This window comes from Biomphalaria glabrata, chromosome 12, assembly GCF_947242115.1.
Source record: "Biomphalaria glabrata chromosome 12, xgBioGlab47.1, whole genome shotgun sequence".
Lineage (NCBI taxonomy): Eukaryota > Metazoa > Mollusca > Gastropoda > Planorbidae > Biomphalaria > Biomphalaria glabrata.
In genome coordinates, this window is record NC_074722.1 from 21,173,021 (window position 1) to 21,191,298 (window position 18,278).

The window sequence follows — 18,278 nt, forward strand, 5'->3', positions numbered from 1 at the left end:
TCGCTCTGTTCTTGTTTTGATTGACAGCAGTCGCCCACTTCGCGACGACCTGCCATAGTTCTGATGGAGCGAGTGGCCGTTGTCTTCCAAGATTTTTTCGATTTTCCTTAGACACTTTTGTTCAAAAAGTTCCTTTAAATATGGTAATGTTGTGAATGTAATTTTTGATGCCCTTTTTATAATGTTTTCTAGACGTCGCAACACTTTAGATGAAGCGTTGCCTTGCCAAGTTATTCCGTATGTTAGCAGATTTTGTATAGTTGTGCCGTAAAAAATTCTTTGTCATTGTTCCAAGGTGGTCTTCCCATGATAGTTTGTTATTAATGATAACGCCTAGATATTTATATGCCTTTACTTGTTCTATAGATGTTGTGTTTATTTGCAGTTTACTCATAGTTACTTTTTTCATTCTGAAATCTATTATAAGTTCTTTAGTTTTTGTAACATTCAGTTCTAGAAAGTTGTCGGTGCACCTGTTTGTAAACTCTTCTATCGAGCTTCGATAGTGAGTTTCGTCTCCTGAAATAAGACCGACTATGGCAGTATCATCAGCGAATTTAATGAGTTTAACTGAGTCATAGATGCTTCTTATGTCATCAGTGTAAAGAGCGTACAGTACAGGAGAAAGTACACAACCTTGTGGAGCACCCGTACATAGTACTCGAGTTGACGATTTGGTGTTGTTGACTTTAACATGCTGGGGACGTTGGGTTAAAAAGTTTAGAACCCATGCTTGTACGTAAGGGCTTACTCAGTTTGTTTATCATTAGATTTGGCTGTATGGTATTGAAAGCCGAGGATAAGTCTACAAAGAGGACTCGTGCATATGTTTTGGGTGTAACGAGATGCTTATAAAGCTGGTCCAAAAGCAATAGAATTGCATCCTCAGTTCACCTAGCTGCTTTATATGCAAATTGGTGAGGGTCTAGGCTGTTACTGACTTTTGCTACAAGTTGTTTAAGCAAATATTTTTCAAAACATTTCATAACTGTAGGTGTTAGTGGTACTGGGCGGAAATCATTTAAGCTATCTATTTTTGGTTTCTTTGGTACTGGTACAATCTCAGAAGTTTTCCAGATTTGTGGAATTGCGCAGGTTTGCAACGAGTGGTTATAGATGTTAGAGAAGATAAAAGAGATTTGTTCCGCACATAGCTTGATCAAAAATACCCGAAGACGTATGATCTGTTTTTCTAGTTCTCTAGCCAAATTTAAATTAATTTCTTTTTATATTTGGAAAAATTATAACGGTCAAACTAAAGTTTTCCCAAAATAAGAGTTGTTAATGTATCTCTTTCCACGATCGTGATATAGATTTCTTTGTGAAATAGAAAAATATGATATATATGCCCCCTAACAGACAGCGAAACGTCCGTTTTGAATGAAGGTGTCTCCCAAACAGAATACAAGATAAACATAAAAATACTTTTTAAAAAAGACAACATATCCTTCACATCTTATTAAGTGATTATTTCGCTCTTAACTAATTAACGTTTGATTTGAAAAAAAAAAAAGGAACATTTTTACCCCCCTACCCCGGAGAAAAAAATCTTTGATAAACGAATGTATAAATTTACTACCATAGACTTACATATATTATATCTAGACTGGAAAAATTCTTATTCGCGATTGATCGATTAACAGACCTATAAATATAGAGATTTTTATGTACGTAACTCTTTTTCAAGCTTCTAAGGCAAGTCGCCCCAATCAATCTTTTCTGTCTTAGAAAAGTAATGATCTTTAGTTTTCAAAGTTTAGAAATAATGCAAAATCATTTCACGGATTTTCTCTAGAATGGGCTATTAATCCCTGAACTATATGTTCACACAAATAAAGCAATTTCCAGTTAGTTTTCATTGAGATAATGTTTCAAAAATCCTAGATCGAAATAATTCAAGTCTGTTAATTTTAATCATCTTATGTACATTTAAATATATTGATTACCTAGATCTATCTAGATTATGTATCTAAAAATTGCGAACTAATAATAATGAGACGAGAGTACTCTTCTTTTTAATGTTCAATTACTAGATCTAGATCTAAAAATTAAATTATATGTTACATAGGTGAGGGTTGAAAAAAATTTTACTTCTTATAACTACTTTACAAAACAACGCCTTGTTTCAACGTTTTAAAAAAAAAATCACATTTTTTTGTAGCGTTGAAAAATCTCCATGTCCTATCTAGGTATAGTATATACAAGTCTATGTCTACTATTGTGTACTACATTTTTATAATATTATATAATATATTATATTTAGATCTACGGTGCTCAAAATGTTCCTGGGCAATAATTTATTTAAATTATAGTCTACATGCGGAAATACCCGAGAAGTAGAATCTGTTCTAGATAAATATTGTGGTAACTTCGCTTCTGCGGTGTCCCGCGCCACACTGATGATGCGCATCAGAGCACCATTCAAGAGAAGTTGTAGAAGACATGTTGATGCTACAGGAAGAAGGACTGATGTAGATCCGGCTGAAGTTATGGGAGTCTAAATAGTCTGAGGCTAAGTGATGTCCTAGTGAACTGTTTGGAAAACCTGGAGCGACACTGGGAAGTGTGTCAGTGGTCTTTCTAGTATTAAGTAGAACTCTTAGAACTTAAGACATTACTCTTTGTGACTTAATAGCGGAAGTCCAAGTCTAACTATTTGTTGATAGCTTATAATAAATACATTGGTTTTTTTTTGCCTCCTACCTTTCGTTTAGTGCTTGCCTTAGAATTACATTAATATTTTATAGTTTTCTGGCCAAATTTAAATAAATTTCTTTTTATAATTTGAAATTTTATAACGATCAAACTAAAGTTTTCTCAGTAATTCTTTTTCCAACGATATACACCAACTTATATGAAAATCGTTAATAGAGCCGTTTTCGAAAATCTTGCTCACCAAGAAGTGCAAATAAATAGAAGATAACTATGATTAACTTTTAGTTTCAGATTCCCCAATATATAAAAACATACCAACCTTTTTCATAAGTATGTCATTGTTCACCTTGATGTCAATGTTGATGGCAAGATCAGGAAATTCCCGGAAAACGTCCTCTAGAAGAGGTATTCGATGGTCTTTACCTTCACCAAACATTTCTTTATTCATAACGTTTTGGAAGATAAACAAAACGTATTGTTAAATTTATGCGTAGAAATTAAATGTACAGTTAAATGTTTAGTGTACACTTTAATTTTTTTTCTGAATACTTTTTGAAATTCTCTTTTTAGCGGCCTCCGTAAGAGGAAAAGCCGCCATTAGGTTTGTGCAAAATGTCCGTCTGTCCCACTCAGATCTCAAAAAGTAGACGAGAAATGAAAACTTTTATTTCACCATGCGATGCGGCTTGCAAAGTTTAGGTGCAAAAGCTACTTTTCGTTTTCTTAAAGCAAACCGTTTAGTTTATGAAATTAATTATGCAAGCGATTTTTTCATAAAAATACACCAATTCTAAAACAATACATAAATGAAAGGGAGATAATGTTAAAAAATATGTTAACAAAGAACGACATTTTTTTGTGTATTTTTAGTATCACTAAGTCAAATATAGTTGGAAAATGTACGAGAAATGTTCACAACAAATATAAATATTAGTTAACTGTGTTTTTTCTGGTCAACTGTCCGATAAAGAAAAGAAAACATTAATGTTTGTTTATAAAGGCTAAGAATGCACTTTGCATGTAAATATCACGCACATTTTTTAAAATGGACTTTTTATGCAGAGAATTTCGTGCAGTAGCGTGACGTCCGCGGCATACCATACATACCATGGGACGAAACTAATTCACGCAAAATGTTTAAATAATGAGATTTTATTTATTTTTTGTTTAGTGCCCCCATCAGGATAAAAGATGCTTATTTTTGTGCGTTTTGTCTGTTGATCGGTCTGCCCGTCATGTTTAGTTTAAAAACAAAAACAGCACTAAAAGCTATTGAAAATCTGATTTAATCTTTAATGTTCCTTCCGAAACATTGCAATTGTTTCAAGTATCTATAAAAGATTGTTCCGGATGTTTTTGTGAAAAAACTAATCAATGTCAACGAAAGTTTTGTTTGCTCTTCTAACTTATATTACATGTTGCAAAAACAAATGATCAATCATATGTTCAGTATATAGCATATAAATGCTAAATGAAAATCTCTATACTGACTATATTACATTAACTATAAAGTTGTTCCTGATATTGTTTTATAAAAAATAAATGATGTCAAATCATTTTTTGAAATCGCATCATTGACATACATTATACTTATATTATTGGACAATATGTCACAATAGTTTAATTATCGATATCAAATTGTTCCGTATATTTGACTTAAAACAAATTTATGTCAAATGACTTTTTTTTTTTTTAAATATCGAAAATAGGTTGTTCAGGATTTTAAACTAAGAAAGTAATTTACTAGAAACGATTATTGAAAATCAATTTTATACGTATTTTACATTTAATTTTCTTGCTGAAACATAACAGAAGTTTTTTTTTTAAATAAGTATAGAATATTAAGGATTTGTTTTGAAAAAAAAAACGGCCTACATTACTTTAATTTTCTTGCAAATCGTCGCCAAAATTGTTCCGAATATTATATGAAAAATCTACTAACGCCAAATAACTGTTTGAAATCTCTCTTATAATAAATAAAAAATCTTCGCTTTTAAGAAAATCGGTTGTTCCGGATTTTTTATGAAAAACGTTTAAACTCTATTTATGTAATATCGCACTTCTCTCTTTTACTACATTTAATTTTCTAGCTAAAACTTTACAAAATCAAACTATCGTTAGCATCATGTTCTAATTATTAAGGAAAACAACTTCCTAACACCAAAGTATGGTTTGGAAATCTCTCCATAAGGCTATGATACATCTAATTGTTATACAAGACCAACCCGAAAATTTAATATACGGTATTTTTTTATCTGGAATTCTCTTTTTGTCTCACCAAATATATTGGTACGTTTCTACTACTATCCAGGCTCTCTTCAAACTGCACCACACGACACAACGAACTTAAATAACCTTACAACTCAGGGCTCCAAAGTAACAGTAGCAATTTAATTTCAAATACATTACAACACTACAGTTGGCAACAATATTACACTAACTGTCCAAAAACCTAGCCTTGCTCCGCCTGACTTCACACACCGTGCTGTTTCTAACTTCGCCTCGTACTGGTCACATTGCGAGGTAACGTGAAGTGTCCTGACTCAAACACACTTGCTCTTATATAGTGTCCCTACTGGCCTTCTAGAATCGGATGGAACGTTCTTGACCACTCAGAATGATCACAATCGCCGTGACTTGCGTGCGTAATATTTACACACAGGTCGTTACCGAACTGGCGTGTACTGTCACTGGTCACAGTTGACCGCTCGTCCTGCGCTGGACAGGGGCGATTTGGGTAGGCTAAGAACACACACAGCACTACCCCCATCCGTGTCATCACCAGGTTTATAACAATATATAAACATCCGGAACAATCTATTATAGATACTTAAAACTATTGCGATGTTTCGGAAAAAAAATTATAGGTTAATAAGATTTTCAATAGCTTTTAGTCTTTCCCCCTCCCCCCCCGATTCTGACATAAAGGACGGATAAATCGCATAAAAAATGCGTCTTTAATACTTTATATATATATATATATATATACATTTTTAGTCTAACTAGCCCATTATGACATAATGGATTTTTTTCCTTTGACGTCATATGAAGTTAATTCTTTAAATGAAATGCTAAAATAACTCGGTGCACCAATGTCTATGATCCCTCGACAACTTGCTCGTATTGATGAAGACATTTTTTAGTCTAACTAGGCCGTGTGACGTAGTGGATTTTTTCTATTGACGTCATATGCAGTTGATTCTTTAAATGAAATGCTAAAATATCTGGATGCACCAATGTCTAAGATCCCTCGACAACTTGCTCGTATTGATGACGACATTTTTTAGTCTAACTAGGCCGCGTGGATTTTTTTTCATTGACATCATATGGAATGAATTCTTCAAATGAAATGTTAAAAGAACGCGGTGCATTAATAATAATAATATTAATAATAATAATAATAATAATCTTTATTATCCGTAAGGAAATTTGTCCTACCATTTGTGCATTACACCAAACAAAAAACATTATAACTATAAGAAACCAAAGTGTACATTCACACCAGGCTCACTCATAATTTACATGTGACAAAGTTTATACCAGATTGTTCTTATTTAATGATTTGATTGCCAGGGGAACAAAAGAGTGTTTGTGTCTGTTTGTCTTTGCTATCGGTATCTTGTATCTCTTTTGTGATGGTAAAATCACAAAATCCTGACACAAAGGGTGATTCTTTATTTTGAGTATCTTGTTAGCTTTTTTATAGATGTTTGTCTCAAACAACTGCCCAAATGGGGTTTGTTTTTTGCCAATGATTTTGCCAGCAGCATTTAGGATTCTATAAAGTTTATTTTTATTTTTAATGCTCAGATTGCCATACCAGGCAGTGATATTGAAACTTAAAATATTGCAGATGTGAGCGTGATAAAACATAGCCAAGGCCTTTTCGCTAACATTAAACGAGGACAGTTTTCTTAGTAATCGTAATCTTTGCTGCCCTTTTTTGCTGATATAATCAGTATTTGCAGTAAAATTTAGTTTATTGTCTAGGATAGCACCAAGGTATTTAAAGGTTTGCACAATTTCAATAGTCTCTCCAGCTACAGAAACAATATCATTTTTCTTCTTGTCCCTACGAAAATCGATTATCATTTCTTTGTTTTTTTTTACATTTAATAATAAAAAATTATCTTTACAGTATTTTTCAATGTGTTCTATTTCTTTGAAATACTCATTTACGTCTGAGCTTTCTGAGAGCAGGGCAAGAAGAGCCGCATCATCAGCGAATTTTATGTAGGAGCAACAAGAACTATCGGATTGAAAATCATTGGTGTACAAAATGAACCACAATGGCGATGTCACAGCCCCCTGGGGCGCCCCTGTATTAACTATGCGTTCATTAGATATAACATTGTTTACCCTTACCCTCTGAGCTCTCTGGGTCAAAAATTAATTAGCCCATAGTATTATGTATGGACTAATCTGCAACACTTTCATCTTTTCAATGAGTAAATGAAGTTGTATAGTGTTAAATGCTGATGAGAAATCAATAAAGAACAATCTTACATAAGTGTTCGGTAAGTCCAGATGTTTGTAGACACAGTTTAAAATATTTAGGATGGCATCGTCTACACCTTTATCCTTTTGGTAAGCAAATTGTAAAGGGTCTAACTTATTACAAAGATCATTCAGAAGAAACATTTTAACCAATTTTTCTAAACATTTAGACACAATAGAAGTAAGTGAAATAGGTCTATAGTCATTCATTTCCTTCGGTTTGGAAACCTTTGGCACAGGTACAATTATAGATGACTTCCACACAGGTGGTATCTCATGGTTTAGTAATAAAGTAGAAAAAATATCTTGGAAAGGTTTAGCTAGTTGTTCAGCACATTCTTTTAAGATTCGCCCTTTTATTCCACCAGGCCCACCAGCTTTCATTGGGTTGACGTTTTTGAAAATGTTACAAACTTGCTCTTTTGTAATCGCTAATTCTAAACAGTTGTTAACATTGACATCCTCAAGGGCTTTGAGTCTTAGATAATTAAAATCTTTCGTGTCGAAGCGACAATAGAAATCATTTAACTCGTTGGCCAATGTTTTTTCGTCTCTTGTAGCAAGATTATTTTTAATTTTGACTTGTGCTCCTGCCATTTTATTCATGATGCCCCCACTGGCGGATCCAGGGGGGGGGACGAATTATAGTATAGAATTCACACAATTTGTATGCGAATTTATTACTTATGTTAATAATATATACTAATTATTTATATTTCAACCTATTTTTAGATTATTTCGCCCCCCCCCTTCTAGTATTTTGGCCGATTTGGTAGGGTCGGGAGGGGGCGATGTCATCAATCCGCCCCCCCCTACCATAAACTTTCGAGTGGGGGGGGGCGGTCCTATTTATTTGTAGAAATCACAGCTTGCTAACAGAATCAATTATTATTATTATTATCTATATGATTAAAACTTGTTATTGGTATTTTAACCGGTCTTTATATAATTTCGTTCACCTGTTGGCCGATTGGAAGGGGAAGAGCGAATACCTCCACCGCCCTTCCCATCTAAACCCTTTGAGTGGGGGGGCGGTCCTACTTTTATGGAGAAATCATAGTATGTGAACAAAATTAGTCGAATATCTATATAATATAAACAGGTGGAAGTGCGATACATGCAATCCCCTTCCCCTTCCCCCCATTATAGTAAGAAATTACAAAATTAAAAAAATCTGTCACTAATATAATTTATATATGCTATAAAGTAAATTCTTATATCGAGTCGCCCAACCCCTATTCTTTAATGCAAAATGCAATCAATAGCAGAAATTATAAAAAGAGCGAGAATTAATAGTTTTCATTTTATCGCCCTTGCCTTTTCAAGACAGAGTTTGTGTAATTTGACATGAATTTATCATAACTATTTTAAGAAAGACTTTGCTTTGGAAAAGTAATAATTCAAACGAAATTTTTCAATATAACAGTCACGGTTGAGATGAGTTCCAAAGCCAGATAATCTTTTCCTAGTCGACTTTTTCCAACCTTTACTCTATCTCATATTTTTCTAGTTAAATAAATTTAAGACTATAACTCACAATGTATGCTAGAATTTTATTGAATATTATTAATCGAATATTTTTTTTTTCGGCAGCGATCCTCAAAACCTTAATCTAAATATGTGGGGTACCTAATCTTTTCAAAGAACAAATCGGTTTTATTTGCAATGTATTAAGGGATTATAAATTCATATTAGAATATTTTTCTCATTATTCAAAAGGCACTTTATAATAGAATGAATAATGAGCTGTAGGGGACGAGAATGCGTTACTGCAGTGAAGAATGCCAGAAAACGCTTTTAGCGTCAAGGCTTCGCCCCGAACCTCACTGATGAATAATAAGCTGTAGATGTCAGGAGAATGCGTTTCTACAGTGAGAAATGCAAGAAAACGCTTTTGGCGTCGGGGCTTCGCCCCGAACACAACTAATAAGTAATGAGCTGTAGATGTCAGGAGAATGCGTTTCAGCCGTGAAAAATGCAAGAAAACGCTTTTGGCGTCGGGGCTTTGCCCCGAACCCCACTGATAAATAATGAGCTGTAGATGTCAGAAGAATGCGTTTCTGCAGTGAAAAATGCAAGAAAACGCTTCTGGCGTCGGGGCTTCGACCCGAACACCACTAATAAGTAATGAGCTGTAGATGTCAGTAGAATGCGTTTCAGCCGTGAAAAATGCAAGAAAACGCTTTTGTAGATTCTAGATCTAGAATTTCTAGGTCTAGTTTAGAATGATATAGACTAGATCAAGATCTATAATTTCAATTTAGATTTTTAAAGCTAGATTTATATTTATATTCTAATTAAAATCATTGTAGATTCTAGATCTAGAATTTCTAGGTCTAGTTTACAATGATATAGACTAGATAAGATCTATAATTTCAATTTATAGACAAAGTGTAGATTTTTATTTCCAAATGTTTAGATCAATATTGCAATGTTATAAAATGCTAAAACGTATCTATTATTTTTAAATCTAATATTGCATTCAGTCTATTGATACATTCTCTAAGCTTTTTTTAAAAATAAATCCTAACTAAATTAGATTTAAATTATTCCAAATTTATACTTTAGATCTAGATGTATTAGATATAGATGTTAAGAGTGCTAAATCAGAAGTTTAGGCAGATCTACATCCTCATTCTAGTTTCAATGAAATGAAAATGCCAACTGTTGGTAACTGTGCTGGGACATCAACAGACATTGCGAAAGTACAAGCTCGATACCTGTTCTTTATCAAAAGATTATCTAACATCGCTCGTCTGACATATTGTACATATCCGGTAGTTGTCATGCCGTAATGTGTAATGTATCTTTTTATCAATAATAGGCTATTAGTTTGTTCTTAAGTTAACATTGTCGTGCGGTTAGCGCGCTGGACTGATTATCTCGACGGTCCCGGGTTCATACCCTGCTCGCTGCAATCCCCCGTAGTCCAGCGGTAGGTTTGGATAAGGAAGTAAATTATCGTTAACTTTCAGGAACATCCGAAACAAGCAAAACATTTTACAGGAAAAAAACATTTTTAAAACGCCAAATAAATCTTTAAAACATTATTACTTTTGACGATCAAAACAAAATCACGTCTTGATTATTCCTTGCAAATAGGCGGATCCGACAGGGATCCGACACCGACTGGTGCTGCCTCTGAGTTAATGTGATAACACAAATTCACTTTGCAATATTAAAATAATAAAAAAAATAGTATAATTTCTTTTTATCAATGTGATTTTTTACATAAAAATTAATGATTATGATTCATCTAAATTTTGATTCAAGGTGACATCTTTGTAGGTATAGCGATTGTGACACCAGCGGATCTACAACTTTTGCGTTGGGTGAAAGGCAATTTTTTGTTCCAAACTCAAACCCCAACTAAGCCCTAACTATACACACACACTGACGCACACACGCCTTCTCTTTCTCCTGTTGGCCAGTGTTCTTTCAAGACGAAGTCGTGATTGTTGTCTCTCCTTCATTACGGTTGTCGCTGGCACAAGCGACTTGACACAGAGAGGTAATGGTGGTCATGGATGTTGTTAGTGAAGACTTTTTCGAAGGATGATTAGTGAAAGAGTTATAGATCCACATGAAGCTACGTTGTCAAACAAATTGTCATCCGTGTCAGGAAGAATTGTCTGTAAAGTTCATTAACCACTGCATCCAGTTCTGAAAATGATTCATATTTAATTATTTGTGCGTGCTACTCTCACTGTTGATGAAATGTTTGTTAGATTTGCTTTTGAGTTTCTTGGCATTTGCATTCTCCTCCTGAAGCATCGCACGTACAATATTTGGTCTGGATACAGTGATGAAGCTTCGAGTTCTTTTCTTAAGCACTGGCAGATATACAGGGGTCTTTCAGGTCCATAGCAACAGGCTTGTACGCAGACCAACCTTTGTCTATCCCTCCGGCTGAGTGAGGCACTTATCTCAGTTCAACTGTAGCAAAAACCTTATTCAGCTTATTATAAGTTTCCACTTTCATCTATTCATCTGCTTCTTTCCTTTCAGGTCGGTACACATCGTTTTGATTGTCACGCTATCATCGCCACATTTCTTATATTGAGAGCCACACTTATACGATTTGTAATCACCTTCACAGACTGCGTTAATACCAACAGCGACTTTGTTGCAACTGTCATTACAGTTGTCACGATCATCAATGATGTGCTAGATGTCACGATTTCTTATATGCCTCTTAATACTGTCACGTTGAAGATGAACTTGATCTGAATTGCACAACCAATGATCGTGATTGCCGAGGATCTAAAAATCATCAGTTGAAAATTGATCATTTAGAAGTTGCTAGTCGATAAGATGATCAACTAGAAGTTGCCAGTTGATAAGACTATCTAAGTATATTATTATTATATTCAATGAAAAAACTTCTCCTCGTCAAATACAAATACTTTAATTCAAAACTTGGAAAAGCTATTCACAATAATTACAATGATATACTGTGATTGGATAAAACAGATAAAATATTGTTATAAACCTGGTGGTGGCACAAATGGGGGTTGTGGTGTGTGTGTAGTCAGCCGACGCAAATCGCCCCAGGCCAGCGCTAGACGAGCGGTCAACCGTGACGAGTTACGACGGTCAGCCGAGTCGAGTGTCAACAGGACGGTTCGGGAAGGATCGACGTCGTGAACAGAGCTCAGGGCGTCACGAGAGTTGTAGTCATCTGACCACCTAGAAACGTCGAGCGGCGTTCTGTCCAGTTCGAGAAGGCCAGTAGGGACCCTATATAAGAGCGGAGGTGTCGCAGTCAAGACGGTTCAGAAAAGAGGTTCACGAGAGAAGGTTCACGAGAGAAGGTTCACGACAGGGCTAAGAACACGGTCGACTACAGCACAGTTCAACGGTGTGGTTCTGTACAGAGCATTACGACGGTTCAGTGCGGAGTACTGTAAAGTACAGTTGAGACGACTGGCGTCTTGATCTTGGTCTGCGATCGAGTCCGACACAACGAGCCTAGTGTGAAGTCAGTCCTGAACTGTTGAACCCAGTGCAAGCCCGGAACGAGACGGAGTGGCCAGTGCAAGAGTTGATACGGCGGTACGGTGTAATCGGAGAGCTATTTGTACAGTCTTGTGTTACGTGCTGCCAATTGTACAGTATTGGCTGTTATTTATTCAACTATTAAAGTGTTACGTTACTTTGGAGCCCTGAGTTGTCAAGTTCTTTAAGTTGGTGGTGAATGGTGCAGTTTGCAGAGGGCCTGGATAGTGAGATTCGTAACAATATATTTCTACTAGATTAAATGATCTACACAATATAATAATTATGACATCTTCCTTTGAGTTCCAACACGAGACTTTAGTACATCTTATCCCTAACACATGCCACAAATGAGATTGGACCAAAGCGCTCTGAGCATGCTATAAGCATGAAAGTAGCGCTATATAAAAGCTATAATAATAATAATAATGCCGCTCTAGACTGGCGGTAATATCTCCAAGCTTCCTGATCATCAGGCGTTACCCTGTGACTAATATCTCTTTGTTGCATGGCCAACCAACTGACCATTAAATACAGCTTAACGTACAATAATTAATATTTCTAACCAATCACATTTATTCCAAAAAAGAAGGTTGCTGCATGCTTGGAATTCCCCGAGCTAGCTGAAATCTTGCCGACAATCTTGGGCTAAATATAGACAAAGCGTACGTGACAACAATCTTGGTCTTGATTGAGTAATAGTTCGTTTTTCTTTACTATTGTGCTAACCATTTTCTCGTCTGTCTTCTCCTTCGTCAAATCCTGCATGGTGACTATAGCGTACTGCAAGGTTCCTATCGGGTTCCGCATGGTGCTCAATCGTTTGATTTGCGTTCGTATCGACTTGTTCATATTTTGTATCGAGTCTTGCAAATCCTCCCTTTCATCAACCAGAGCTCGCCGAAGACGTGCTCTAAGAATGTCCTTATTCCTTTCAATCCGTATCAAGCGCTCGTTAATTTTCTTTTACTCCATCTCGTCTAACCATTTCACATATGTCATTGTGAAATAAGATCCTACCTCCGTTGAGTCGCCTAATCCCACTTCCAGACACCAATTGTAGTTAATCTAAGGTAGGCAACTCAACAAATTTCTATAGTAAATATATAAGTGTGATTATTCACCAGAATAAACACTAACAGCCTTCTACATTCCAAGAAACGTGTTCATAATTATTCCAGATAAATAGTGCACATGTAGCGTAAGCATCGAAAGATTATCTTCATATTAAGCAAAATCTCTTGTAGTAGGTTGTTTTGGTCAGCAAAAGACCTCAACTGAACGATGGTTTAACGATCTTAGAGAATTCGACCGTTTTAACACTCGCAAAACTAGTGATGGGCAAAAGTTAGTTAACTAAAAAAAATTAGTTAAGGCCAAAGTTTAATTAAAAAAAAAAGTTTAGTTAAAATCCTAGTTTATTTTTATTTTTTTTTTAGTTACAAACTAAAAAGTTAAATGCGTATTTGCATTACATTTTTATTAAATGAAAGCTGACGATGGCGTTTTTTTATATCACGCGTAGGACTAGCGTTTACCATTTTGATTGACACCCCAAAATGACAATTTTGTCTTTTTAAGGACATTTTTATGAGTTTCAGGAGATTTCTAGGAGCTCCTTAAAAACAAGGAGACCACGGGAACCCTATTATAAATTATAATGGTTTAATTTAATAATTTACACCTAGAATTAGCGCGGGGCTTTTGAACCTTCGGGGTCCAATGCGGCAGCATAGGCCTAAGGATGGCCCTGATGATATCCAGCTCGCGGTCAACGAATTTTCATCACGCTGCTGCTTTTTTTGGTTAACATATAAACCTCGGTAAAACTGAAGTCATGTTCCAGAAGTCACCCAATAAAACCTACTCAACCCAAAGATCACCGCGCATAGACATCCCTTCAAGTGGTAGATAACTTCACATTATCTGGGAAGCATAGTATCAAATGACGTATTGCTTTATAGAGAGGTTGATATGTGATCAGGGATAGTCGTGCTTTTGGACGCCTCCAAGCAAGAGTGGGGCGAAATAAATCGCTCCGCCTGGCTACAAAAATCAGTGTCAACCAGTGATTCTCTCAAACCCTCTATGTGGATATGAGACATAAATACTTTATGGAAAGCAACTTAGACTTCTTGAACGACTTCACCAAAGACTGCAATACAAACAGGGATATTCTTTCAAAATGGTATGAACTTCTTATAATCCGACAGTCACGCTTTGCAGGGCACTTATTCCGTATGGGGGACGAATATATTTTTGGCAATCTTTTTTTTTTAGTAAGCTGAAGGTTGTCGGAGTAACAGAGATGTCTTACAATAACGCTTCTTTAGAATATTAACGCGATGTTTATAAGTCTCTTAGGAAAAAATGCGCGATTTTACTTTGTTACTAGGTGCATGTTTTACACTATAACGTAGAGATTTTGCATCACTTGATGATTCTTACTAAAGCCATAATAATAAAGCTTGTCTTCGAGACCGAAGATCAGTGAGGAATGCAGTATTTCCCGTGGCTGCGCAGCCACAGCTGTGACCTACATATATTGCCACATCCAAGGCAAGCATAACCATTGTCTGCAGGTGGTTGATTAGATTTTCTTTTCTGCGTTTGTCCTCGGCAGCAGATTTTCTTTTGGTCTCAAATGTGTATCCCGCGGCCTTCGCGAGTGACCTCTAGCTGTCTCGTTCGGAGGCCGCATAGAACTAGGTGCTCTCTTCTATGTCAGCCGAGGAAAGTTGACGCCTAAGCTGGTCTTTGAAGCGTTTCCGTGGGGCGCCTCTGTTACGTCGACCACCTTTTAGCTCACCAAAAAAAGACTGCCATTTGCATACGTTCGTCTCCCATACGGGATACGTGCCCTACCCAGTGCAACTGTCGGACCATAATAAGTTCCTCTATACTGTCCATACCGGCGTTGGCTAGGACATCGCTGTTTCTAGTGCGGTCCTGCCACCGTATGTCCATGATGGAGCGCAAGCATCTTTGGGGAAAGCACTCAAGAAGTCTTAGTTGTTTTCTGTATAGTGTCCATGTCTCAGATTCATAATGAATATATTGATTGCAATATTAAATGTCAGAATGTAACCATTTTAGAAGTTACATTGCAAAGACTTTCTTCCAAGCCTATAATAGCCCAATAGTTTTACGCAAAGGAAGCAATGTAAAACATTAAGACGTGAGCTGTGGTTTTCTATAGGCCTACTGTTGGGGGGACTTTCTATTCTAATCGCCATATACAATTACATTGAGAACTGACAGAACGAAAAAGCAACTCTTCGGATTGATAGTCTTTACCCGATCGTTCATTTTCGTAATTACAAAAATATTCCCAAAATGACTTCGGGTATATATCCTTCCTTAACAAATTATTCATCCGAGCGAGGCTCGGTCACCTGATATTAAATCTAAATACCCATATCTAGTTATAATCATAATTATAATAATCTAAAATCTCTAGATCTAGAGTTACTAAGATATCTACTTGACTAGACTCTATCTAGATTTTAGATCTAGTAGTAGTGGTAACTAGTATATCTTAGATTATTTTTAGATTAAAATATTAATTATTTGATCTAGGTCTAGTAGCTAGATCTAATTCTAGATCCAGATTATATTTCTGATCATTTCGTTTGTAGAAGATATTAGTATTATTAGATCCAGGATATTCTAGAATCTAGAGTTAGTTAGAGAGTCAACATGAATTTATCATCTTTCTTATACTATAAAGTAGAATGTGAGGTGTATGTATGTTACTTATAGACATCAAAACCGCTTGACTAATCTTGATAAAACTTGGCAGGAATGTTTCTTGGGTACCAACTTAGACCTTAGTGTATGTATCGTAGCCCTAAAACAAACTTAAGACCCTAAAAAAAAATAAAGTTGTCCAACTCTATTACAGCTATAGTATTTTATGGATCTAGGCCATGTCTACAATGTTGACATGAGAAAAGATCGAAAGGATTTAGACCTAGATCTAATTTTAAGAAATACACTTTGCGCAGATAGTTTTTTACTTTGACACATGAAAATACAAAAGAAGATCCTTTTAGTTCGTTATATAATAAAATTAACCTTCAATTTTGTGTTTCAAGAGCATTTTTTTACATTAATTAGTTCCTTAATGTATGTAAATACAGATTTCCTGACGAACATTCTTTCATTAGACAATACGTAATGAATCGCGTACTAAAAATTAATTCGTTTAATTGTTTACTTTATAATCCCATCCCTAGATCTAAAACTTTAATTCAACTCTAAGATTATAAAACTTCTCTTTGCACAGATAGTTTTATACTTTAACACATAAACATACTAATTATACACCATTCATTTCATAATTTGATCAAATAAGCATTCAAATTTGGTTTTCTAAAGCTACATCCGTTTACGAAAGCTGCGAAGCCGAGTTGAGATAGGCCCAGATCTATATTCATTCATGAATCGCGTACTAAAAATTATTTCGTTTAATTGTTCACTTTATAATCCCATTCATTTAACAAAGCTATCGCTCTTTTCGTTTTTAATTGATACGAATGTATCGGCTTCGGGTAAACCCATTTTCGCAAACCTAATTTTATTTTCGTAGCGAAAGAGAAAAAACTTGAAATGATCATTAGTTAAGTTTAACATACATCTAAATCCAATCCACTAGATTAGTAAATACAAACTAAGACCCGTAGGCCGCGGGTAATGTCTGGCGAACATCCTTTCATTAGACATTACCAAATGGTTACACATTAACAGTGATTAACACATCTTTCTACTGAGTCTATTCCTAGGCCTAGGTCTAAAACTCTTATTGAACTCTAAGATGATAAAACTTCTTTTCGCAAAGATAGTTTTATGCTTTAACACATAAACATACTAAATATTGTCCATTCATTTCAAATAGATTTAAGCCTATTAGCTATTCTGATTTGATAGCTTCATTCACACTCATAGACATATATATATATATATAGACTGGACGATAAAGTAAAAATTATTATGGGAAACATTTGGGAAAAGATAAGTTTTGTATGAGTTATACAGCAGTTATGAGCAGTGTAAAATTAAAAGTATTTATAGTTGTTGTTTTTTTCTGCCATAACCTATATACCCCTAGAATTCTAGATTTTATATATGCCATGTTTTTTTTTACTATTAAATTTACATAATTAAAATAATTATAAATAGATTTAAATACTATATTTAGATCTAGTCTATATAAATACTATAGTAAAAAATACTACTTACTACTAGTACTATACTACTATACTATACTATAAACTATAATCTGTATAGTCTAGTCTATAGTCTATAGTCTATAGTTTTATAGTTAGTATATAAATAGTCTAGGACTAGATTGTCACTAGATCTATAATCTATAGCCTACTTATACTAGATCTAGTCTATAGTCTGCATGCATAGATGTTAGACTGACTAGTTTAATAGTTAGTAGTAAAAAGTATGAAAAGTATTAGACCTAGTTATTACAAATAATAGTCATATTTATTAGATTTAGATCTATCAATATTAAATTAGTGACAGTGACAGTCACAGTGATACTGAATTATTCTGACTTACTGAAACTGAAAGTTACTGTGTATAATATTCAATTTTTTTTTTCAACCTTTAGAATATATCCTTGGCCTATCGTACTGCGAACATTAGAGCACGTTCTGCTCATTTTCTTTGACTTTTTTTTACTAAAAACTAGTTCTAATATTTTGAATCGATAAGACGACCGCCATAAATTAATAAAGAAGCCATGTCTACAAACATAGATCCACATCACAAACCTATATATATTTGCCTATGTCTATGATTATGAAACAAAGGCAAAATATTGGGAATATGGCAGTTTTTTACTTTTCAAAACGAAAGATCATAATTATATATTGGCTGAAATGTTAGTCCTAGAATTTATAGCTCAATTGCCGCCATTTTTTTTTCACATAGATATAGTACATAAAACATATTTGACTTCCCCCAAATAAAAATAACTTCCTACTTCCAGTCTATATTTATTTATGTCTATGTTCACACTATTTTTACATTGACACATTCGCTTTACTTATTACATTATTATTTCGTTTAATTGTTTACAAAACACTCTCAGTGACTATATCGACAGTAATGCG

General features: G+C 34.8%; 2 protein-coding genes across 7 annotated transcripts in view; both read right to left on the reverse strand.

Moving 5' to 3' along the window:
- LOC129922068 (uncharacterized) overlaps window positions 1-5,523 on the reverse strand; it is a 94,957-nt gene extending 89,434 nt beyond the window's left edge. Inside the window, exon 1 of the mRNA XM_056006401.1 lies at window positions 5,137-5,523. The gene's annotated coding sequence lies outside the window, so the exon portion shown is untranslated. The remainder of the gene's footprint in view (window positions 1-5,136) is intronic.
- The window catches only part of LOC106069841 (lysophospholipase D GDPD1-like), a 256,943-nt gene that overhangs the window by 103,837 nt on the left and 134,828 nt on the right, over window positions 1-18,278 (reverse strand). For all 6 annotated transcript variants that reach the window (XM_056006398.1, XM_056006396.1, XM_056006399.1 and 3 more), the window contains one exon: window positions 2,975-3,093. In XM_056006398.1, the coding sequence (XP_055862373.1) occupies window positions 2,975-3,093 (119 nt within the window). The remainder of the gene's footprint in view (window positions 1-2,974; window positions 3,094-18,278) is intronic.